Genomic DNA, 24,342 nt, shown 5'->3' with positions numbered 1-24,342 from the left:
GCACTGCTCATCAGACCACACTGAGGCAGCGTCCCACATGCCACAACTAGAAGAACCCACAACGAAGAATACACAACTATGTACCGGGGAGCTTTGGGGAGAAAAAGGAAAAAATAAAATCTTTAAAAAAAAAAAAAGAGTTCTTTATATATTCTAACTACTAGACCTTTATCAGATATATGATTTGTAAATAATTTCTCCCATTCTTTTAATTTTCTTGATAGTATCTTTTGACACTCAAAAGTTTTTAATCTGATGAAGCCCAATTTATCTATTTTTTTCTTTAGTGGCTTGTGCTTGTGGGGCCATGTCTAAAAAATCGTTGCCAAATCTAAGGTGACAAAAATTCACCTGTGATTCCTTCTAAGGTGTTTCTAGTTTTAGTTCTTACATTTAGGTCTTTGATTCACTTTGAGTTAATTTTTGTATATCATGAGGTAGGGGTCCAAATTTATTCTTTTGCATGTGGATATCGAGTTGTCCCAGCATCATCTGTTGAAAAGAGTATTTTTCCCCATTGAATAAACATGGTACCCTTGTTGAAAATCAATTAACCATAGATGTATGGGTTTATTTCTGGACTGTCAGTTCTATTTCATTGATCTATAGGCATATCCTCAAGCTGGTGCCACACTGTCTTAATTACCATCACTTTGTAGTAAGCTTTGAAATTGGGAAGTGTGAGTCCTCCAACTTCATTCTTGTTTTTCCAGGTTTTTCTGGATCCCCTGCATTTGCATATGAATTTTAGAATCAGCTTGTCTTATTTCTGCAACACTGTTGAACAAGCTTATTCCTGGAGTAAACCACACTTGGTGATAATGTATTATCATTTTTATAGACTGCCGAATTCAATTTGCTAATATTTTGTTGAGGATTTTTAATTGGATATTGGTTTGTAGTCAACAAAGAGTCTTAAACTGAAGACCGATACAAACAGTTTCTCATTTAGAAAGTTTACCGTCCTCTGTGGATTAGAGGGAGGTAACGGGACTTTGGGAGACCAATAAGGAGGCTACAGCTAGACTCACAGGAAAGATGATGATGTCCTGGACTAGGCTGAGGGCAGTAAAATGGAAGGAGTGGATAGATCTGAGATGAATCTGTTCCCACCCTTCTACCCAGAGTCTTCTTCCACCCCTCCACCCACAGCGCCCCGCCGCCCACCTCCATACACACACACTCTGAACTCCATCTCATGCTTTCTCCTTCATCTGGCCCTTTTATTTCCCCCATTCCGCACTTCTTTAATTCTTCTACCTTAACTGTCTCTTCTTCCAGGAAGCCTTCCTTAGTGCCCTTCTGTGGGTGCCCCTCTCATTTGCTCTCATAACACTTATACTGTCCCAGTTTAAGTATTTATCACTTGTGATCGTAATTTGCATGTATGATACCTGTGTGTGATGAGGAGTTGACCCGCCAGCCTTTCCTATTTGATCCTGGACCACACATACAGAGATGTAGCATCACATTCACACTTGGCTTCTTGGAATTCTCCTACACAATGTCCCCCATCCCACCCCTTATATGTGCCAGGCACTGTTGCCATTAATGGTCAATATGTGTTGGTAAAACCTTTAGAAAGACCATATGAAGAATTTGACTATTGGCAAAGAATTATGACAAGCTGATCAGGTATCAGAGCAAAGTGGTTTCATCCACATATGGTGCATTAATTGCAGGGCAAAGAGAACCATTGATAAAAATTAAAGGAATACACACAAAACTACAGGCACAATATCATGCGTGCAGTCCCGTTTCAGGAATTTGCAAGGATGATTTTAACTAGAGTTTTGCCTTCCATACCACATAAGATGCACCACATAAGATGCAATCATATTGCTTTTGCAGGGGTAATATTCAAAATATTGAACTACTGGGACTGCTCAAGCACCAACCAGGGGCTTAGCTGGAGCAGGTCCTAGAGGTCTCCTGAGGTGCCCCACCTGACCTCATAGTTGCTGGGTCATGGAGAAGTTCAAAGAACAGTAGGGAAGGGGCCAGAGTTCATGATGGTGTGGGGAGAAGACATCTCAGGGAAGCAACTATTCATCAATAGGTATGGAATTATTCCAATATTTTAATAACTAATATGGCTATACTGGTTATGCACTGGTCAAATATCAGCTCTGGGTACAGGTAGACTCAGAGAGAGCTCTGTACAGATCAAATGTTGTTATTTATTGTTGTTAGAAAAGTGAGGACACAATGCTCTCAGATGCAAAGCTGATCCTACGCCTCTCCATCTCAAAGCCCTCTGAAGGCTCCTTTACAAAACCCTGCTAAGCATGGCACCTGGTGATGCTCATTCTAGAATCTCTTGGCCCCCAGGTGCCTCTGGTTGTACATTCATGCTCCATATGTTCTGCACTCACCTGGCTGCCCTTGATATAAGCGTTGTTCTCCCAGGCACCAGCATTCTGTCTGAACATTGCCACCAGGCCAGTGTGCTGATATCGAGGCGCCCCCATAACGAAGTTTTGCACTTGGCGTCGCGAGATGACTTCGACAGCATAACCTGAAGATGGTGATCTAAGAGGAGAAGTGCTTTCCCTCACAGACCCTGCCCCCTCTAGCAGGCCTATCCTTCGAGTAGGGGCAATGGGGCAGCCCCATGCTGGTAGATTGGGGTAACTGGGCCCTGCACTATATTCCTCTTTGTTAACATAAGTAAAATTTTAAGTAAAATTTTGAAATTTCTGTCTTTAAAGTTATCCCAAGGGCCTATGAAAGAGCCAATAACATCTACACTAGTTGAGTTATGCCACATCCTGACCCCATCTTAGAGTAGCCCTCCCTCTCCACTTACCCAAGTAAGCATCCTTCATGTCCGGATCTACCATGGTTAGGTTGATGAAGGTGAATTTATCCCTTGATGTACGCAGAAAGGCTCCACCAGCCCAGTCAAAGCTCCCCACAGCGCCCAGCAAAGGACCACTCTGGGAAAGAGGATAGAACAGGATTGAGCAATCTATAGCTTCAATCCCTATCAAAATTCCAATGCTATTTTTCACAGAAATAGAACAAACAATCCTAAAGTTTGTATGGAACCACAAAGGACCCCAATTAGCCAAAGCAATCTTGGGAAAGAAGAACAAAGCTGGAGGCATCAAGCATCTTAACTTCAAACTATATTACAAAGCTATAGTAAACAAAACAGTATGGTATTGGCATAAAAACAAACACATAAATCAATAGAACAGTTAGAGAACCCAGAAATAAATCTACACGTATATGATCAATAAATTTATTACAAAGGAGCCAAGAATATACAACAGGGAAAAGACTGTATCTTTAATAAATGATGTTGGGAAAACTGGAGAGCCATATGCATAAAATGAAACTGGACCACTACCTTACACCACTCACAAAAATCAATTCAAAATGGATGAAAGGCTTGACCATAAGAGCTGAAACCATAAAACTCCAAGAAGAAAACATAGGTGGTAAGCTCCTTGACTTTGGTCTTGGCAAAGATTTTTTTGGATTTGACATCAAAAGAAAAAATGAATAAGTGGAACTACATCAAACTAAAAAGCTTCTGCATAGCCAACGAAACCATCAACAAAATGTAAAAGCAACCTACGGAATGGGAATAAATATTTGCAAATCATATATCTGATAAGGGGTTAATATCCAAAATATATAAACAACTCCTAAAGCTCAAGAGCAAAAAAACAAACAATGCAATTAAAAAATGGGCAGAGGATGTGAAGACATTTTTCCAAAGAAGAGATACAGATGGCCAACAGGTAAGTGAAAAGATGCTCGACTTCAGTAATCATCAGGGAAATGCAAATCAAAACCACAATGAGAGATCACCTCACACCTGTTAGAATGGCTATTATCAAAAAGACAAGAAATAACAAGTGTTGGCAAGGATATGGAGAAAAGGAAACACTTATGCACTGTTGGTGGGAATGTAAATTGACATAGCCACTAGGGAAAATAGTACAGAGGTTCCTCAAAAAATTAAGAATAGGACTACCATATGATCCAGCAACTCCACTTCTGGGTATTTGTCCAAAGGAAGGAAAAACACTAACTTGAATATGTGCACGCCATGTTCATTGCAGCATTATTTACTATAGCCAAAACATGGAAACAACCTAAGTGCCCATCAATGGATGAATGGAAAAAGAAAATGTGATAGATAGATAGATGTATATATATGTATATATATAATCTATTGTGTGTATATATAATTTTATATATATTTATATTTTATATGTATTTAATATATATTTATATTTTATATATATAAAATAATCTATACAATATATGAGATATATATACAATGGAATATTGTTCAAGCATAAAGAGGAAGGAAATCCTGCCATTTGCAACAACATGGATGGACTTTGAGGGCATTATGCTAAGTGAAATAGGTCAGACAGAGAAAGACAATTACCATATGATCTCACTTATATGTGGAATCTAAAACAAAAAAAAACAAGCTCATCTGTTCTCACAGAGAAAAGACTCATGGGTTGCCAGACGTGGGGTCAGGGGGTGGGTGAAATGGGTGAAAGTGATCAAAAGGTACAAACTTCCACTTATAAATAAATTTTGAGGATGTAATGTACAGCATGGTGATTATAATTAATAATACTGTATTGTATATTTGAAGGTTGCTAAGAGAGTAGATCTTAAAAGTTCCCATCACAAGAAAAGGAAATTTGTAACTATGTGTGGTGATAGATAGACTAGACTTAGTGTAATCATTTCACAATATACATATATGTTGAACAATTACGTGGTATACCTAAAGTTAGTATCATGTCATATGTCAATTATATCTCAAAAGAAAAAAAAAAAAAGAACAGGAGGGGTGGAGCAAAATGGCGGGGTGAGCTGACCCGGGATTCTCTCCCCTCCCAAATACAACAAAGGATTGGAAAAACTGAATTTCAGAGAATAAATCTAATGCCAACACGTTAGAGACCTACAATACCAAGAAGGCGGAGATCATAAACCTTGCTGACGGCCTCGGAGGCACTGGAATGGGTAGGAAAGAAGTCGCTCCCTCCCCTAGAGTCTGCGATCCTGCTGCGTGGGTCCGGGAAGGAGTGGGGGAGGGGCCATGCAACCGGGGGATCGTCCAGGACTCCCGCCACGGGTACAGTGGAAACCTGTTGACCGGGGGGAGGGGGGAAGCTTCCTTGCACAGGGACCTCATAAACCCAGGGCCTCGGCAGACCAGAGAACACAACTGATCTGAATCCAGATCGGTGCTGGAGAATAGCAGCCCCTCCCTCCGGGCAAAGCTACTGGGCGCCGCCATCTTGCCGGAAGCAGAGAGCTCAGAACACGTGGCTCTCGATCCCCATCTAGTGGCGACAGGCTGTAACTGCAACTGAATTCTACCACCATGCGAAAAAACTGCTCCTCTACCATCCAGCAATTTATAAAAGCCCCAGACCAGAAGGAAAACAATAAAAACATAGAATTAAGTCCTGAGGACTTGAAATTAGGTAACCTAAGTGATAATGAGTTCAGAGCAGCTATAATCAAAAAACTCAATGAGGTAGAGAGAAAGATAGAGAAACAAGCCGAGTTCTGGAGTTACTTCACAAAAGAGAATGAAATCATAAAGAAGAACCAAACAGAATTACTAGAGATGAAAAACACAATGGACCAGATAAAACAGAATACGGATTCCCTGAATGCCTGTGTAGACACCATAGAAGAGCAAATTAACATAATTGAAGATAGACAGGCTGAATGGCTCCAGACAGAGGAAGAAAGAGAACTAAGAATTTTAAAAAATGAGGAAAATCTCCGAGAGATAGTGGATTCAATGAGGAGTAAGAACTTAAGGATCATAGGAATTCCTAAGAATGTGGAAAAGGAAAATGGAGCAGAAAGTGTGCTTAACGAAATTATTGAAGAGAATTTCCCAAATCTAGGGATTGACAGAGAAATGTGTGTAGAGGAAGCTTTCAGATCTCCTAGATTTGTCAATGTAAAAAGACCTACTGCAAGGCACATAGTAGTACAATTGGCAAGAAGGAAAGATAAAGAAAGAATACTCAGGGAAGTAAGAAAAAAGAAGAGAATAACCTATAAAGGAGCCCCTATCAGACTTTCAGCGGATTTCTCTACAGAAACCTTACAAGCTAGGAGAGAATGGAGTGACATATTCAAAGCTTTAAAAGATAAAAATCTTCAGCCAAGAATACTCTATCCAGCAAGAATTTCCTTCAGATATGAGGGAGAAATTAAATCTTTTCCAGACAAACAAAAGTTAAGGGAATTTTTAACTAAAAGCCCTCCACTACAAGAAATCCTCAAGAAGGCTCTCACACCTGAAAAGAGAAAAAAGGGAGAAAGGGGTCACAATCCACAGACTAGGGAGACCGATGGATAGAACCAGAACAGGATAGCAAATATTCAACTATAGCATTAGGGTAAAGGTAAGGAAACTACCAAAGCAAGGACGATCTTATCACTCTAACTACATATTCATAACACGAGTTGGAATAAGAAATAAAAATAATTATTTAGGAGGGGAAGAGCAAAGGGTCTAAATAAGTATTGGCCAAGTAAGTAAGAGACCACCAGACAATAGACTATATTATACACGAGATTCTAAATACAAACTTCAGGGTAGACACTAAAATAAAATACAGAACAGAGTCACAAACCATAAATAACGAAAAAATCTAAGAAACCCAGCATAAGAAATTGCAGTACTAAATGGGTAGGCTAAAGCACACAGGAAAAGAAATGCAGGAAAACAAGATAATGAGCAACAGATTGACAGCATTAAGTCCACATGCATCAATAATCACTCTCAATGTGAACGGATTGAACTCTCCAATAAAAAGACACAGAGTGGCAAAATGGATTAGAGAACAAGATCCAACAATTTGTTGCCTCCAGGAAACACACCTCAGCCCCAAGGACAAACACAGGCTCAGGGTGAAGGGGTGGAGGATAATACTTCAAGCTAATTGCAAGAAAAAAAAGGCAGGTTTTGCAATTCTTATATCAGACAAAACAGATTTCAAAATAAGACAGGTAAAGAGAGAGACAGAGGGACAATATATAATGATCAAAGGGACACTTCATCAAGAAGAAATAGCGCTTATAAATATCTATGCACCCAACACAGGAGCACCAAGATTCATAAAGCAACTATTAACAGACCTAAAGGAAGATGTTAAAAACAACACAATAATAGTAGGGGACCTCAACACCCCACTCACATCAATGGACAGATCATCCAGACAGAAAATCAACAAGGAAATAGTGGAGCTAAATGAAAAACTAAAACAATTGGACTTAATAGACATATATAGATCACTTCACCCTAAAAGAGCTGAATACACATTCTTCTCAAGTGCACATGGAACATTCTCAAGGATAGACCATATGTTGGGAAACAAGGCAACCCTCTACAAATTTTAAAAAATTGAAATAATAACAAGCATCTTCTCCGATCATAATGCTATAAGGCTAGAAATTAATTACAACAAAAAAGCTGAGAAAGGCACAAAGATGTGGAGACTAAACAACACACGACTGAACAAGCAATGGATCATTGAAGAAATTAAAGAAGAAATCAAAAAATACCTGGAAACAAATGAAAATGATAGCATGCCATACCAACTCATATGGGATACAGCAAAAGCTGTATTAAGAGGAAAATTCATCGCAATACAGGCACATCTTAACAAACAAGAAAAATCCCAAATAAGCAATCTTAAACTACACCTAACTGAACTAGAGAAAAAAGAACAAATAAAGCCCAAAGTCAGCAGAAGGAGAGAAATAATAAAAATCAGAGCAGAAATAAATACTATTGAAATGAAAAAGGCAGTAGAAAGGATCAATGAAACAAAGAGCTGGTTTTTTGAGAAGATAAATAAAATTGACAAGCCCCTAGCCAGACTTACAAAGAAAAAAAGGGAGAAAGCTCAAATAAACAAAATCAGAAATGAAAAAGGAGAAATAACAACAGACTCTGCAGAAATACAACGGATTATAAGAGAATACTACGAAAAACTCTATGCCAACAGAATGGATAACCTAGAGGAAATGGATAAATTCTTGGACTCCTACAATCTCCCAAAGCTCACTCAAGAAGAGGCAGACAATTTGAACAGACCAGTTACAAGGAAAGAGATTGAAACAGCAATCAAAAACATCCCAAAGAATAAAACCCCAGGACCAGATGGCTTTCCTGGGGAATTCTATCAAACTTTCAGAGAGGATTTAAGACCTATCCTTTTCAAGCTATTCCAAAAAATTAGGGAAGATGGAACACTTCCTAACACATTCTATGAGGCCAACATCACGCAGATACCAAAACCCGACAAGGACACCACGAAAAAAGAGAACTACAGGCCAATATCACTGATGAACATAGATGCAACAGTTCTAAACAAAATTTTGGCAACCCGAATTCAGCAATTCATCAAAAGGATCATACATCATGATCAGGTGAGATTCATACTAGGGACACAGGGATGGTTCAACATCTGCAAATCAATCAATGTGATACACCACATCAACAAACTGAGGAATAAAAACCACATGATCATCTCAATAGATGCAGAGAAGGCATTTGACAAGATCCAACAGCCATTTATGATAAAAACTCTGAACAAAATGGGCATAGAAGGGAACTACCTCAACATAATAAAGGCCATATATGACAAACCCACAGCCAACATCATACTCAATGGGCAAAAACTGAACGCCATCCCCCTGAAAACAGGAATGAGACAAGGATGCCCTCTATCACCACTCTTATTCAACATAGTACTGGAGGTCCTGGCCAGAGCAATCAGGCAAGAAAAAGGAATAAAAGGAATCCAAATAGGGAGGGAAGAAGTGAAACTCTCGCTGTTTGCAGACGACATGATCTTATATATAGAAAATCCCAAAGAATCCATTGGAAAACTCTTAGAAGTAATCAACAACTACAGCAAAGTTGCAGGGTACAAAATCAATTCGCATAAATCAGTAGCATTTCTATACTCCAATAATGAACTAACAGAAAAAGAACTCAAGAACACAATACCATTCACAATCGCAACAAAAAGAATAAAATACCTTGGGGTAAATTTAACTAAGGAAGTGAAGGACCTATATAATGAAAATTACAAGGCCTTTCTGAGAGAATTGGATGACAACATAAGGAGATGGAAAGACATTCCATGTACATGGATTGGAAGAATAAACATAGTTAAAATGTCCGTTCTACCTAAAGCAGTCTACAGATTCAACGCCATCCCAATCAGAATCCCAATGACATTCTTTACAGAATTAGAACAATGAATCCTAAAATTCATATGAGGCAACAAAAGACCCCGAATTGCTAAACCAATCTTGAGAAAAAAGAACAAAACGGGAGGCATCACAATCCCTGACTTCAAAACATACTACAAAGCTACAGTAATCAAAACAGCATGGTACTGGTACAAAAACAGGTGCACAGATCAATGGAACAGAATTGAAAGCCCAGAAATAAAACCACACATCTATGGACAGCTTATCTTCGACAAAGGAGCTGAGGGCATACAATGGAGAAAAGAAAGTCTTTTCAACAAATGGTGCTGGGAAAACTGGAAAGCCACATGTAAAAGAATGAAAATTGACCATTCGTTTTCACCATTCACCAAAATAAACTCAAAGATGGATCACAGACCTGAAGGTGAGACCTGAAACCATAAGGCTTCTAGAAGAAAACGTAGGCAGTACACTCTTTGACGTCAGTATTAAAAGGATATTTTCAGACACCATGCCTTCTCAGAGAAGGGAAACAATAGAAAGAATAAACAAATGGGACTTCATCAGACTAAAGAGCTTCTTCAAGGCAAATGAAAACAGGATTGAAACAGAAAAACAACCCACTAACTGGGAAAAAATATTTGCAAGTCATATATCTGACAAAGGCTTAATATCCATAATATATAAAGAACTCTCACAACTCAACAACAAAAAATCAAACAACTCAATCAAAAAAATGGGCTGGAGACATGAACAGACATTTCTCCAAAGAAGATATACGGATGGCCAATAGGCACATGAAAAGATGCTCATCATCGCTGATCATCAGGGAAATGCAAATCAAAATACACTAAGATACCACCTTACACCCATTAGAATGACAAAAATATCTAAAACTAATAGTAACAAATGTTGGAGAGGTTGTGGAGAAAAAGGAACCCTCATACACTGCTGGTGGGAATGCAAACTGGTGCAGCCACTATGGAAAACAGTATGGAGATTCCTCAAAAAATTAAAAATAGAACTACCATACAATCCAGCCATCCCACTACTGGGTATTTATCCAAAGAGCTTGAAGTCAGCAATCCCAAAAGTCCTATGTACCCCAATGTTCATTGCAGCATTATTTACAATAGCCAAGACATGGAAGCAACCTAAGTGCCCATCAACAGACGAATGGATAAAGAAGATGTGGTACATATATACAATGGAATACTACTCAGCTGCAAAACAGAACAAAATCATTCCATTTGCAATAACATGGATGGACCTTGAGGGAATTATGTTAAGTGAAATAAGCCAGCTACAGAAGGATAATCTGTGTATGACTCCACTCATATGAGGAATTTAAAAATGTGGACTAAGCACAATTTAGTGGATACCAGGGGAAAGGTGGGGTGTGGGGGTGGGCACAAAGGATGGAGTGGTGCACCTACAACACGAATGACAAACATTAATGCACAACTGAAATCACACAAGATTGTAACCTATCATTAACTCAATAAAGAAAGAAAGAAAGAAAGAAAGAACAGGATTGACAAGGAAAGGAGAAGGGATCACTGGTATACCACAACAAGTGCCTATCACAAAGAGCCCCCAAACCCTTGTGCCTCTTCTCCCCATTCTTCTCGCCCCCTCCTCCGATTTAACGAAGGAGCACTTACAGAGGTGACAGCAGCACTGAAGCCTTCCTGAGACATCTCGTGCTCAAAGGAGCTGGTACTTCCTGTTTGAGTACCTGTGAGGAGGAGAACTTTCTACATTAAAGAAAGCAGAACAGCGTAGAATGGGCTGGAAACGCAAATGCTATGGTGGCCAGACAAAAAGAGTTTCAGATGGGAGCTATGTTGAACTAGAAATCATATGCCCCTTTTAAAGCCACTTTTTGCCAAGTGGGAATGTGGTCCTCAAGATGTCTAATCTTCCAGCTTTTCAAAAGAAGCCATAAATTCAGATTGTAAATGAACTGTCCCTCAATTTTTAAATTCTTTTCTTCAGCAAACACTCATTGACACCCTCTCTGCACCAGGCACTATTCTAAGCACTTGGGAGACAGCAGTGAACCAGGCAAATGTTGACTACACAGCCAAATTTTTGAAAAAATACTGTGTGGGATTTGGCTCCCTTACCCTCCAATTTTTCAGCCTATAGCCAAGACTTGCAAAATTAGAGATAAATGTCTAGATCCTCCAGTCTCAAAGGAATTGACCAAAAAAAAAAAAAGATTTTTAGGGGCCTCTGCTTTGGCAGCCCAGGGTTTCACTGATTTGGATCCTGGGGGCAGACGTGGCACCGCTCATCAGGCCATGCTGAGGTGGCATGCCACATGCCACAACCAGAAGGACCCACAACTAAAAATACACAACTATGTACTGGGGGGACTTGGGGAGAAAAAGCAGAAAAAAAAAACCCAGAATTGACCAAGTGAGGCCAGAGCAGCCCGAAATTGGAGGAAGTGGAGAGAGAGTTGATACTGAGGGTGAGAATACCAAGGGTTAGGAGCTTCTAGTTTCTAGAGGGGAATAATGTTTTGGGGTGATGGGCCGTCTCTGGAGCTGCTCCAGGAACACAGAACCCTGGCTCACCCTCGATCGCAAAGATCTTTTCCTGAAGCTGATTCTGAATGGTCTTCAGAGCTTCAAAGTTATTCACCCGGAACACATGGTCACGAGGCGGCTTGGATGCAATGGTGTTAAGCTCTTCACGAGATTTCTCAATGCTGAAGGCAATGCCCACCTGTTACCAAGGAGCAGAGGCTGAATCAGACGCTGTCTAGAGGCAGCCGTCTCATCCAGCAAAGAAAATTCTTCAGGAAAGGCATCTGAAACAGTGTTTGTCAAATGAGGGAATGCACCAGAAGGCCCCTAGGGCAGGGCTGCCAACCACAGTAGAGCAGGCTGCACACTGCACAAGGCATTCTGTCAAGGCAGCAACTGGTCCATTTGCTGTGCCTTGCCTCCTGGTGTGGAGCTGGCCTCTCCCAGAGAAAGGAGGCTTTTTCTTTATATGAAAGTGTTCCCTACTTGCCAAGCCATGGACCTATTCTGTGTCACACAAGGTACTATGGTAGTTCGATTACACTGATGATCTCAACCCTTTATCCCTTCCTATATCCAAGCCCTCTTCCCAAAACTTTGCTGTAACCTCCTACTCCTGGCAGAGTAATCTGCCCCACTCATTGTCTTTGGGCTCAGCCCTGTGTCTTGCTTTAGCCCATGGATGTTATCAAATGTGATGCTAACAGAGGCTTGAAAAAGTGCTTGCAACATTCCCCTTGCTCTTTTATTCCTCTGCCTTCACCAAGAGGACATGCCCAGGCTAGCCCACTGGAGGATGAGACACAAGGAGCAAAAGAGCCAAGTTACCCCAGCTGTTCCAGCCATTCCAGTCCAACAGACAGACGTAGCTGGCAACCCTCAGAAGTGGAGAGAGCTCAGTGAGGAGCAGCAGAGCTGCCAACCAACCTGAAGCTGATTACAGATGCACGAGTGAGCCCAGCTGAGACCACAAATTTGCCCAGCTGACCAACAGACTCACTTATTGTTTTAAACCACTGAATTTGGGGATAGTGTGTTACACAGCATTACTGTGACATTAGTTAACTGATACAGGCACATATGGGCTAGCAGTGACCCTTGCCTTACTTTGATTTTACTGATGTTTGCAAATTGAAGGGAGGGTGTGTCCAATCAGAAATCCTCCACAGAAGCAGCAGGCCGAAGAGCCAAATTTCCTACCCCAATGACATAGCGAATGATTCCTTCTTGGTCTGCCTCAGGGATGACATCCTCGTATTCCAAGCGATCACCAAACTTTTCTCCATCTGTGATGACAACTAGGATCTTAAGAGCATTCTTCCGGGCTCCATTCCTGCTGTGAAACAGTTCCCTTCTGTCCAGGGAAGAGGAAGGACAAAGTCAAACGCAAGCAGACAGAGATACTCTTAGTGCCAGGGAGGGAATGTCATCAGTCCCAGACACAGATGCAGCTGGGCTCTGTCTAGGAGGGGCTTGGACTCCCCTGGGAAGAACACTGACATGTGGCTGGCCCAAGACCTGGAAAGGCGGCAGGAGAGGGAGGGAAAGGAAGCCTTCACTGCCTTTACATGTTTCTTCATAGCTTGATTTGTTTTTTAACTGAGTATTACCCCTTTAAAATTAAAAAAGATTTTTTAAAATAAGCTAAGGGGGCCAGCCCAATTACATAGTGGTTAAGTTCACATGCTCTGCTTCAGTGGAGTGCAGCGTTCGCTGGTTCAGATCCTGGGCATGGACCTACACACTGCTCATCAAGCCATGCTGTGGAGACATCCCACATAGAAGAACTAGAAGGACCTACAGCTAGGATATACAATATGTACCTGGGCTTTGGGGAGAAAAAAAAAGAGGAAGATTGGCAACAGATGTTAACTCAGGGCCAATCTTCCTCAGGAAAAATTAATAACAATAAACAAGTAAGTTTAATTGGGCCCTCATCAAACCCCTCCTGGAACATTGCAACTGCTCTCCAGCTCATCTTTCTGTACTTTTGTCCCAACCCCCACCCTCACCTCTTACACACACACACCAGGTGCAGAGTGAACTTTCCAAAACAAGATGTGGTGACATCTCCCCACTGTTTAAAACCTTCAGTGGATCCCCACTGGCTTTTCAGCTGCCTTTAGTGACCTGGCCTCAACTGATCTTTCTAGCCTCCCTCCAGCCTTCTCCTCTCCTCCCCTGTTTATTCCCATCTTTACTCACAACTTGCCTTTTCATGAACATACTATGCACAGTCCCTCCTCCACACCTTTACTTATGCTATTCCCCTCCACGGGAAATATCTTTTACCCCATCCCTGTCTAAACAACTCCTTTCACCCTTTAAAGCCCAGCTAGAAATGTCACCTCCTCCTTCCATCCTAAGCAAAAAGGCAAGAGCTTACACTACTTTGCGGATTCCGGTGGCAGTGTGTGTCCTCCCACCCAGCTGATTTATTGATCTCACCAGCGATCCTGGGTTAGGGTTGTTAGCGAATTCTTTGAAGGTGAAATGAGTCTGGAAGCTGTCGGAGTACTGCATCAAAGAGAACTGGACAGAGGCACCTGGCGTTACACTGGGGAAGGTGCCTCTCCTCCCACTCCACCATCTCCCAGCAAGCCCTACATAAAACTTGAAGCACTCCAGTCTCCAAATTCTGCACTGCCCCCAACCCTTCTGCCTCGCCAGAACAGAGATCTGCTATCAGCTCCCACTTCTCAGTACTAGAACTCAGCCAGAGAAGACAGGTGAGTTTCATCTCCCAGGCCAACTCCTATCACCTAGTCAGAGCTGCCTGTTCACAGAGGGTCGGAAGAATGCTGACACTGCACCCAGACAGGGCAGGAAAGAGAATCAGGAAAGAAAGCCAAGATGGATTGGTAATTTGGCAATGTCTGCGGTTGAAGTAGGAGGGGAAAGTGGCAGCAGGGTTGCCGTATACTTGCCAGCCTTATGTGGGCTATTCCCTAACCACCCACTGGCCCTCACCAAGGTTTTAGACTTTTTGAATTGATTCATCACAATTGTGACAAACTCCTTCATCTTCTGAAAGTCATTCTCGTAGATGCTACCAGAGCCATCAATCAAGAAGGCGATGTCACTCTCCTGCTGAGGGCACTCTGGGGAAAAAGAAAAAGAGCATGAATTGATTAAGAACTAAAGACTCAGGGTTTATTTTTTGCATGTCAGCTCTCTGCTAAGCAATGAGAATAAAAGGTAAACAAGATTCAACTCTAAATAAAAACATGAACAAAGTGGTATGGGAAAAATTGGTTAATTCTGCCCAAAGGAGTCAGGGAAAGTGGTGATATCAAACCTGGTTCATGAAGAATGGGAGATAATTTTCCAGAAATGCAAAGGGAGAAAAAAAATTCAGAAAAAAAAGGAAGAGCACATATAAAGGTATGCTGGATGTCCTCCTCCCTTTTGCCCAGGCTCCAGATCCACTTTCTACCCTCCTCCACTCTGCTTTGTGACCTGGGAAGTCAGCCCACATAGACCACATCAACAGGGCTCTGGCTTCGACTTGGATTTGCTCAGTTAAGATCCTTAACAGGAGACTGGAAGGGAGGAAGAGAGGTCCAAGTGTTCTCCCCCCAGCTCCCTCCCTGCAAGGTTGATTTGGGCCAGCTGTGTCCCTCAACAGAAGATCACTTCTCCTTTCAAGGAGGCCCACTTCACATGAGGCTCTCTCCTGGATTCTGGTGACTTCTCCCTCTCCTCGTCCCATCAGCCTAGAGGTGGTAACAGCTCTGCTGCTGCTCGCCATGGGTTCCTGGACCATCCCTCGTGGTTCCCTTAGACCCCACCACAGCTTTATAATTAGTCCCTTTCTAAAAAGCCCTCCTCAAATTATTATCCTAACAGGGATGTGCTGTCTGTTCCAGTTGAGACTCTGACTAATACAAAGGGGAGGGGCCCAAAAGGATTCTGGCAGAATCAAGGAATGGAAATGGCACTACTAGGGTAAATCTATGAAAAGGGGATGGAGATGAGGCTATGACATTAAGCAGCAAACAGTTGGGAAAGGCCTCTCCAAAAGGAAGTTTGACTTAGGCAGTGGAGAGCCACTGAAGGTTCTCAGAAGGAAGTGAGATGATCTGTTTTGTATTTTAGAAATATTCCCATAGAAGTGAAGAGTTTCAAGCAGCTCTATTCATGATTGTCAAACACTGGAATGAACCCAAACATCCTTCAATGAGTGAATGCATGAATTGGCCAATGGGATGTAGTAAATCCATGCAGTGGAATACTACTCAGCAATGAAAAAGAAAAGAATGACTGATACACACAGCAACATGAGTGAATCACAAATGCATTACACTAGTGAAAGAAGCCAATCTGAAAAGGTGACAATGCCATTGATGTAGCATTCTTGAAAAGACAAATATAGGCTTTTATATACAACTATACATTGTATATAGTGATGGAGAACAAATCAGTGGGTGCCAGGGGGAGGGGGAAGGGGGAGGAGGCAACTAACTATAAAGGGATAGCATGAAAGATATTTTAGGAGGGTAATCGAACTCTTCTGTATCCTGTTCATGTTGTTCTTGAAACAAATCTATACATATCTTAAAATTAATAGAACTGTGCACTAAAAGAAAAGGTCAAATTTACTGTATGATCACTGAAAAAATAAAATAAAATTACCCAAAAATATTACTAGTTTTTTAAAAAAAAAAAACACACATAAGCAGATTCTAACACTTACAGGGAAAATATACAAAGAAGATTAGCCAGAAAAATTCTTGAAAATCTGAAATATATGTTAAGTGAGAAGAATCAAATGTGTATAGCATGCTACCATTTGTGGCACAAAGTGAAGAATATAGATATATATATATATGTTTGTAATACATGGAGTTGTTTCCAGGAGAAGACAAAAGAAACCAGTAACAGTGGCTGCCTTCCAGGAAGGAAACAGGAGGCTGGGGGACCCAAAAGGGAGAAATTCTTACAGTGCCTTTTGAATTTTGAACCAAGTGTATGTTTTATCTATTTTGAAAGAAATGAAAATGTGTTTAATGAAGAATCTTGAACTCCTGAGAGTGAGGATTAAAGAGAAATGTGGGGGTGGGAGCTGAAGCACAGAATTGGATGTGATCAGGAAGGAAGAACAGGTACCAGCCAGACGGCATGGTGGTTAAGTTCATGCAGTCTGCTTTGGCGGCCCAGGGTTTGTAGGTTCGGATCCTGGGCGCAGACCTACTTACCCCTCATCAAGTCACGCTGTGTTGGTGTCCCACATATAAAATAGAGGAAGATTGGCACAGACATTAGCTCAGGGACAAGCTTCCTCAAGCAAAAAGAGGAAGATTGGCAACAGATGTTAGCTCAGGGCCAATCTTCCTCGCCAAAAAGACAAAAACAAAAACAAAAGAAGGAAGAATACATGGGCAAGAAATAGAAGCTGTAACCATGTGCCCCTAGGTGGACAGAGAAGGCAGAGGAAGATGCCTGGGGGATGAAGCTTAGCAGAGGCCCTCTGCAGGGGTAGAAGCAAGGGGAAAGGAAGGGGAGGAGAGGGGAGGCGAAAGGAAGAGGAGGGGAAGAGAAGGGAAGGGAAAGAAGGGGGAGGAGGACAAGGGGGGGAAGGGCAGCATGAGCACGTTTACATTCAAAGGATGGGGAGAAATTTAAGCTCCTGGAGAGAATGAGTGATTGAAGATGTGGGCCCAAGAGTTGGTGATGTGAGAGCCTCAAAAACCCAAATGGAAGAATTACTCAGGGAAAGGTGAGGAAATGCGTCTTCCTCGAAAACCCGTGAGACACTGCCAAGGGTGGTGCCATCGTGGAAATACAGACAAGAAGAAGGGGAAAGTGTAGGGAGTTCATGCCTGGAAGCTTGGTTTTCTCTGTGAAGAAAGAGGGAAGGTTATCTGTTAAGAGTAAAGTACAAAGGAGCAGAGATTGAAGAAAAAATAAACTATAAAAGGAAGACAGGTCTGCCCTTGGTTCCAGAACCAGCTTGGAGACAAGGAAAGATGCCAAGCAGCTGAAGAAATCAGTGGCAGAAAGCAGCTTGCAAAATGATTCATTCACTCACTCACTCTCCTTCAATTAACACATGTTTGGGGAACAGGGGTGTGGTAGGCAGCCACCAAGATTTTCACCTCTGGTAATAACACCCTTGCATAGTCCTCTCCTCTTGAGTGTGAGGTAGACTTTGACTCAGTTCAAAGGAATATAATATGGCAGAAGTAATGACCTGTTACTTCTTAGATTAGATTATGAAAAGCCTGTGACTTCTGTCTCAGGTGCATACTCTCTCTCACTCTCTCATTTTTTGTCACTCACTCAGAGGGAAGCCAGCTATCGTGTTTCAGCTGCTCTGTGGGGAGGCCCACGTGTCAAGCAATTGAGGGAAGCCTCCAGCCAACAGCCAGTGAGGACCGAGGCCCTCAGTCCGAGGACCTTGTAAGTGAGCTTGGAAGTGCATCTTTCCCCAGTCCAGCCTTCAGATGAGAACACAGCTCCAATTTGACAACTTAACTACAATTTCATGAAAGACCCTGAGGCAGAGGCACCCAGCTAAGCCATGACCAGATTCCTGATTCACAGAAACTGTAAGATAATTAATGCTTGTAGTTTTAAGCTACTAAGTTCAAGGGTAATTTGTCAATACACACAAGGTCACAGAGCAGTGAGCAAGCTATACAATATCCCTGCTATCATGGAGCCTACATTCCAGAAGCAAGGACAGACAAGGGCCACTCAGGGAAGGTCTCTTTGAAGGGGTGACATTTTGAGCTGAGATGACAATGATGAGTTGTCAGCTGAGATCTGGGGGAAGAGCATGCCAGGCTAAAGGAATAGTAAGTGCAAAGGCCCTGAGGCAAAGACAGCTTGCAGTGGTTCTTGGAGAAAAAAGGGAGACAGAGTGTCTGGGGCATGGTGACTGAGGTAGAGGGATGGGTAAGAAGTTGGAAAGGTGGACAGTGGCCACACCATCTAGAGCCTCGAAGGCTATGGTCGGGAAACTCAGGTACTTACTCTGAGAACAATGATTGAGACATCATCTCACAAAGATGAGTAGCTGTATCAGGACTTTTCTTAAAGTGCAAAACCCTAGCACCTCTCTCCTCCAGCCTCTCTCTGTATTGGAACCCAGTTCCCTCGCCCGTCTGCACCTAGACTTCTAAGTCACCCCCCAGACCGTGAGCAGTCCCCAGCCCAGTCCTGCTCCCACCCTCCAGTCTCATGCAGCCCATCTATACTCTCTGCCAAAGAAGACCTACCTCTGAGGGCTTCTGGGAACCTCTGGGGCTGCTGCCGTAAGTTGGATCCAAACAGGAAGCAGAAGCCATTCACATAGATGTGCTCTTTGCAGGTTTGGTGCACGGTGGGGCCGCAGGCCTGGAGGGCAGGATGCGGGTAGGAGGGCCTGTCCTGGCTTCCTGTCCTTTTACCTCGGCATCTCCACCCTCCACAAGACCCCAGGAACGGCAGCCTTGGATCCCCAACTCCTTCCCTCAGGACTCCTTCCCTCCCGAGACCCAGGGCAACTCACCAGCAGCCGAAAAGGGTTGGTGGCGAACGCCAAAGACAGACCCAAGGACATGTTCACAGACTCCAGGGGGACTGAGAGGACAGACATATACATGATCACACTCAGGGGACGAAAGGGGCCATGTAAGAGCTGGACAGGGGACACACGGGAGACGTGGGACCTGGGAGACAAGGAGGTCTGACAGGTCATGGGGGCACCTAGGTCATGGGAAAGGAACACGGGGAGGTGGTGCCTGAGGGTGTCTGAGGTCAAGTCTGCACACAGCACACAGGCTAGGGAGCTGGTCCCCTGCGCCCCCCACCACAGACCCCTTGGACAGACACCCAGAACAGAGGGAATGCCTGTGGAGTCCAGATCTACCCACTGGTGGAAACCAAGCCCTAGGTCCCAGGGAGGGGCAGTGACTCACCCTGCAGGGGGATGGGCTCACATGAGGCTGTGCTGTAGTCACACTGGTAGAGGCTGCCTGTTTGGTTGGCAGCCTTTATCTCCTGGGGGGCTCCAACCACCACCCTGGGGGGGAGAGGTGGGAAGAGATCACCACTGGGACAGGAGAAAACTCTAACATGTCAGGAGAGAAGGAGACCATGGAAGTTCTGCCACCCAGAGAAAAGTGAGCGAGCCAACTCTCATGGATTCCCAAATTCCCAGAAATAGGAAGAAGACTCAACAAAGAAAAAAATGGGAAAATTTTAAATCTTGGAGTGGGAAGAGCCTCTCTAAGAATGACACAAAACCCAGAGGTCATTAAAAAGTGAATAAATTTAACCACACAATCATTTTAATTCTTTTTTTTTTTCGGTGAGGAAGATTGGCCCTGAGCTAACATCTGTCGCTACCTCAGCATGGCTTGATGAGCAATACCAGGTCTGCACCCAGGATCCAAACTGGTGAACCTTGCGCCACTGAAGTGGAGTGCACGAACTCAACCACTACACCACCCCGCCAGCCCTGACACAGTCATTTTAAATAAATTTCTGGGTATGATAAACTATCATAAGCAGAGTCAGAAGACAAATTGTCAACTTCAGGGAGAGAGATGAGCACCTTGTACCACAGCCCCTTTCCTTCACCTGGTCAGAGCTCCTACAAACCAACAAGAAAAACAAAACAATAACCCAATAGAAAAACGGACAACAAATTTTTTAAAAAGTCTTCACAGAGAAGGAAATACATCTCTCTCTCTTCTTTTTTTTTTTTTTTTTTTTTTTTTTGGTGAGGAAGTTTGGCCCTGAGCTAACTTCTGTGCCAATCTTCCTCTATTTTGCACGTGGGACGCTGCCACAGCATGGCTTGATGAGTGGTGTGTAGGTCTGTGCCTGGGATCCGGGATCCGAACCTGTGAACCCTGGGCCACCAAAGCAGAGTGCACAAACTTAACCACTATGCCACTGGCCTAGACCCCATCTCTCTTTTTTTTTAAAGATTGACACCTGAGCTAACAGCTGTTGCCAATCTTCGTTTTTTATTTTTCTTCTCCCCAGAGGCCCCCAGTACACAGTTGTATATTCTAGTTGTGAGTGCCTCTGGTTGTGCTAAGTGGGACGCCGCCTCAGCATGGCCTGATGAGCGGTGCCATGTCTGCGCCCACGATCCGAACTAGCAAAACCCTGGGCCACCGAAGCAGAGCGTGTGAACTTAACCAGTCGGCCACGGGCCATTCCCCCATCTCTCACTTTTAAAAAGTACAATTTAAAACTAAATTGAGATACCATTTCTCACCTATTCAATTTGCAAAGATCAGTAAGTTTGATAACACATTGGGTTGGCAAATGGGTGGGGAAATAAGTGCGTCCATAAATTTCTGGTGTGAGTATAAATTCTTACGACTTCTATAGAGTGTAATCTGGAAAAATCTATTAAAATTACATATGCATTTCTACCCTTTGATCCAGCAGTCCTAGTTCTGGGCATTTACTTCCAAATGTCCTTGCACATATGCAAAATGACAGCATTGTTTGTTTAGCAAAAGCTTGGAAACAATCTAATGTCCATCAAGAAGAGATTTAAATGTAATATAAATGTAAATTATAATACCTCCAAATAATAGAATATGATGCAAGCATGAAAAAGAATAAGTTCTTTATGCACTTATCTGGTAAAACCACCAAGCTCTATTAAGAAAAAAAAAATGCAAAGGACAGTATAGAGCAGAGGCCAGGAAACATTTTCTGGAAAGGTAGTATTATTTCCATAAATATTACTCCTGTAAAGTCTTTGCAGGCTGTATCGTCTCTGCGGCAGCCTCTTGATTCTGCCATTTTGGCTCCAAAACTGCCATAAACGGTAAACGATGAACAAAGAGTTGGGCGGCAGGGCTGGGAGGGGGTCAATAAAATGTACTGCAAAAATAGGCAGCGGGCCGTTGTTGGAGTATAATGGGCGCTACAGATTGTGTGCGGGATGGCAGTCAGGGCACCGTGGAGAGAGACACAGCAGGGAATGTCCACTGGAAGAACACGCAAGAAACCAGCTCCTAGAGATCCTGCCGGCAGGGACCTCCGGGAGGGGTGGGGAGGAGATTGTTTACTGTCACCCTCTTTTGCATCTTTTGAATTTAGAACTCTGTAACTGTATTACCTATTCAAAAAATAAATCAAGAAAAAAACAAACCAAGGGAATTGCGATTTTTTTGCAGGCATATAAGTCTCAGAGGAGCTCCACCTGCAGCGCTTACCGCGATCCCTCGAGCTGGACCACGCTGTGCCCGAAGCCCCTTGCGTTCTCCTGGAAGATCATCGCGTTTTCGGTGTCCAGGTTGAACCCATGACATAAGGTCAAGGCTGAGGAAGAACAAGGGGGTGAGGGTGAGGCGGAGATAAGGAGATGATTAAGAAAGCAGCTTGCCCTCCCGCTCTGTGCACTTCCTGCCAGGATTCAGCCTGACCCAGAATGGAGATGTCCGTCCCCAGGTCCAGCTCTGATGGTCTGGGACAGAGGGCAGCACACTTTTTCTACACAGGGCCAGGTAGTAAATATTTTAGGCTTTGTGGGCCAAGAGGCAAATAGAGTATATTACGTGTAGGCACTTGTATAACAAGAGAGAAAAATGCATTTCCACAAATTTTTCATTAGGAAAATTCAAAATATAATAATCGAGCATAATTTTTTTGCAATACAGATTTACTGAGACAAATGGAATTCTTTGAAGGAGATAACATTTCTCATCATTGAGATTCAAGGTTAGCGTCCCTATCAGGAATCAGTTATCAAGTTTCCCCTGCGACCCATGGCTCACATAGGCCAAACAGATGGTGGAATCCTTGCCTTTGGCCCAAGGCCAGTCTGCTGACCCCTGGACTAAGGACCACCATCGTGGGGTGCATTCAGCCCCTCTCTGAGCTCCACCCTGTGTTCTTACCCTGCTGATTTGTCCAAAGATCAAGTTCTTAAAGACTCTGAGTTAGGCAATTTCCTTGCTATGCAACTCCCAAGCATTTCTTTCCCTTCTTTGACTCATTCTCCACAAAACACAGGTATAAAAGGAAACAAACTTAATTATTTTGATCAGTCAGTCATTCAACAAACATTTACACCTGGGTCCTTGAAAATAGAACTGGAGGCAAAGTGGAGGCGGTGAAGAAGAAACGCTCTGAGAAAAGAATCCAATACCTGCTGTGCACCCTTGGCCATGGCATTCCATCTCTCTGGGCCTCAGTTTCCTCATCTGTGAAGCGAAGGGGGCAGCCAAACCCCCTTGAATAGTTTATGAATCTAATCATTCGTCCAAGCTTCTCTGGTCATCCCATGTTGGTTTGGCTCTACTCTGCTTCCTCTTAAATCTCTTCTCCTTTCCCAAGCCCCAGCCTAACTCCTAGATAGTCTGTGCCCCTTCTCTCCCATCACAGACTCACAGGTTTCCCTCCTCCTCACCCTGAGGGCCCCCCCAGACCCCTGGCGCACCTGTTAACAGAAGGACTCTGTGAGTCATGGCTGGAGGGAGCTGAAACTGTGGGGCTGCACACACTGCTGAGCAACTTCAAGGAAGCCACCAAAGCCAGAAGGGTCAGAAAAAGAGAAGTAGGAGGCAGAAGTCTGCAAGTGACTCAGAGGAAGAGGGTGGGGGCACCGTGAACACACAGACCTGCTTGACCTTCCGCTCGGGGCTACACACACTTGCGCTCCCTCCCTGTCCAGTTTCCTGCCCAAACCATCAAGGTCACTATCCCAAAGGTGTGTTTGTTTGCCCACCTGCTGCTAGGGTCGGCCAAAGCGCCATCAAAAGCAAGCTGAATAGACCTAGGGCCTGCTCTCTGGAACGTGTGTTCTAAACATCAATACAGACCAAGCAAGCGTGGGTGGTCACACCCCGTGTCTCCCTGAAAGCATACTGTACGAAATGTCCTTCCCTCCTGCCCAAGGAGACAGGAGCACCCTTCAGCCAGAGAGCTGTCCTCCTGCAGAGCAGTTAACAAGGACAACTCAGGTACGGAGAAACCCGGTGCTTTTCAAACATTATTTTGCTTTTTTAAAAAAAAAAACCCTCAAACTCTTTGTCCAGGAATTTTCACTTCCAAGAATTTATCCTACATAATAGCTGAGTACAGTCAAAGCCAGATGCACAAGCATGTTCCTTTTGCAGCATTGTCTTAATTGTGAAAAGCTAGAACAGCCTGAATATCCAACAGAGGAATGGTTGAATGACATCCGCTCTGTGACATGCCCTTACATTCCATCATGTCTAGTCACTTCTAAATCTGTGTTCATAACACAAGAGCACACTTCCATGAAATATATAGAACACCAAACCATCCTGTGAATGGGACTGCTAGTGTGACCCCCGAGCCAATGATTTTTTCACTCTATTGCAAACACATTTTCTCCTGTTCTTAGTTCTACTTTCTTAATGACCAGAGCACATAAATGTTTGCTCTCTGAAAAAATTTCATAAAAATTCTGCACATTTTGTTTTAAAATTACCTATTTAAAAATATGTGTGTATAGGAAAACCAAAATGTTAATAGTGGTTATCTCCAGATGATACGATTACGGGTGTATTCCAGTCATCTCTGGCTCACAGCCAACCACTCCAAATCTTAGTAACTTAAATCAGCACCGTGTTATTGTCTC

General features: G+C 43.1%; 1 protein-coding gene across 2 annotated transcripts in view; it reads right to left on the bottom strand.

The window, feature by feature from the left end:
• ITGAM (integrin subunit alpha M) overlaps nt 1–23,263 on the bottom strand; it is a 38,192-nt gene extending 14,929 nt beyond the window's left edge. Inside the window, exons 1-12 of one of the 2 annotated variants that reach the window (XM_046668432.1) lie at nt 23,176–23,263; nt 21,950–22,055; nt 19,682–19,785; nt 19,273–19,343; nt 19,001–19,118; nt 14,748–14,878; nt 14,164–14,309; nt 12,978–13,131; nt 11,826–11,976; nt 10,905–10,978; nt 2,810–2,939; nt 2,376–2,518 (exon numbers count right to left, since the gene is read on the bottom strand). In XM_046668432.1, coding sequence (XP_046524388.1) covers nt 2,376–2,518; nt 2,810–2,939; nt 10,905–10,978; nt 11,826–11,976; nt 12,978–13,131; nt 14,164–14,309; nt 14,748–14,878; nt 19,001–19,118; nt 19,273–19,343; nt 19,682–19,785; nt 21,950–22,055; nt 23,176–23,203 — 1,356 coding nt within the window. In that variant the 5' untranslated portion in view covers nt 23,204–23,263. Of the gene's footprint in view, nt 1–2,375; nt 2,519–2,809; nt 2,940–10,904; nt 10,979–11,825; nt 11,977–12,977; nt 13,132–14,163; nt 14,310–14,747; nt 14,879–19,000; nt 19,119–19,272; nt 19,344–19,681; nt 19,786–21,949; nt 22,056–22,884; nt 22,990–23,175 lie in introns of those variants that run through there. The other variant, XM_046668431.1, reaches the window with a different exon arrangement.
• Between the last annotated feature and the right edge of the window lie 1,079 nt (nt 23,264–24,342).

Source organism: Equus quagga, chromosome 7, assembly GCF_021613505.1.
Source record: "Equus quagga isolate Etosha38 chromosome 7, UCLA_HA_Equagga_1.0, whole genome shotgun sequence".
Classification (NCBI taxonomy): Eukaryota; Metazoa; Chordata; class Mammalia; order Perissodactyla; family Equidae; genus Equus; species Equus quagga.
Note: the sequence above shows the minus strand (reverse complement) of the source record. Positions and strands in the feature narration are given on the sequence as shown.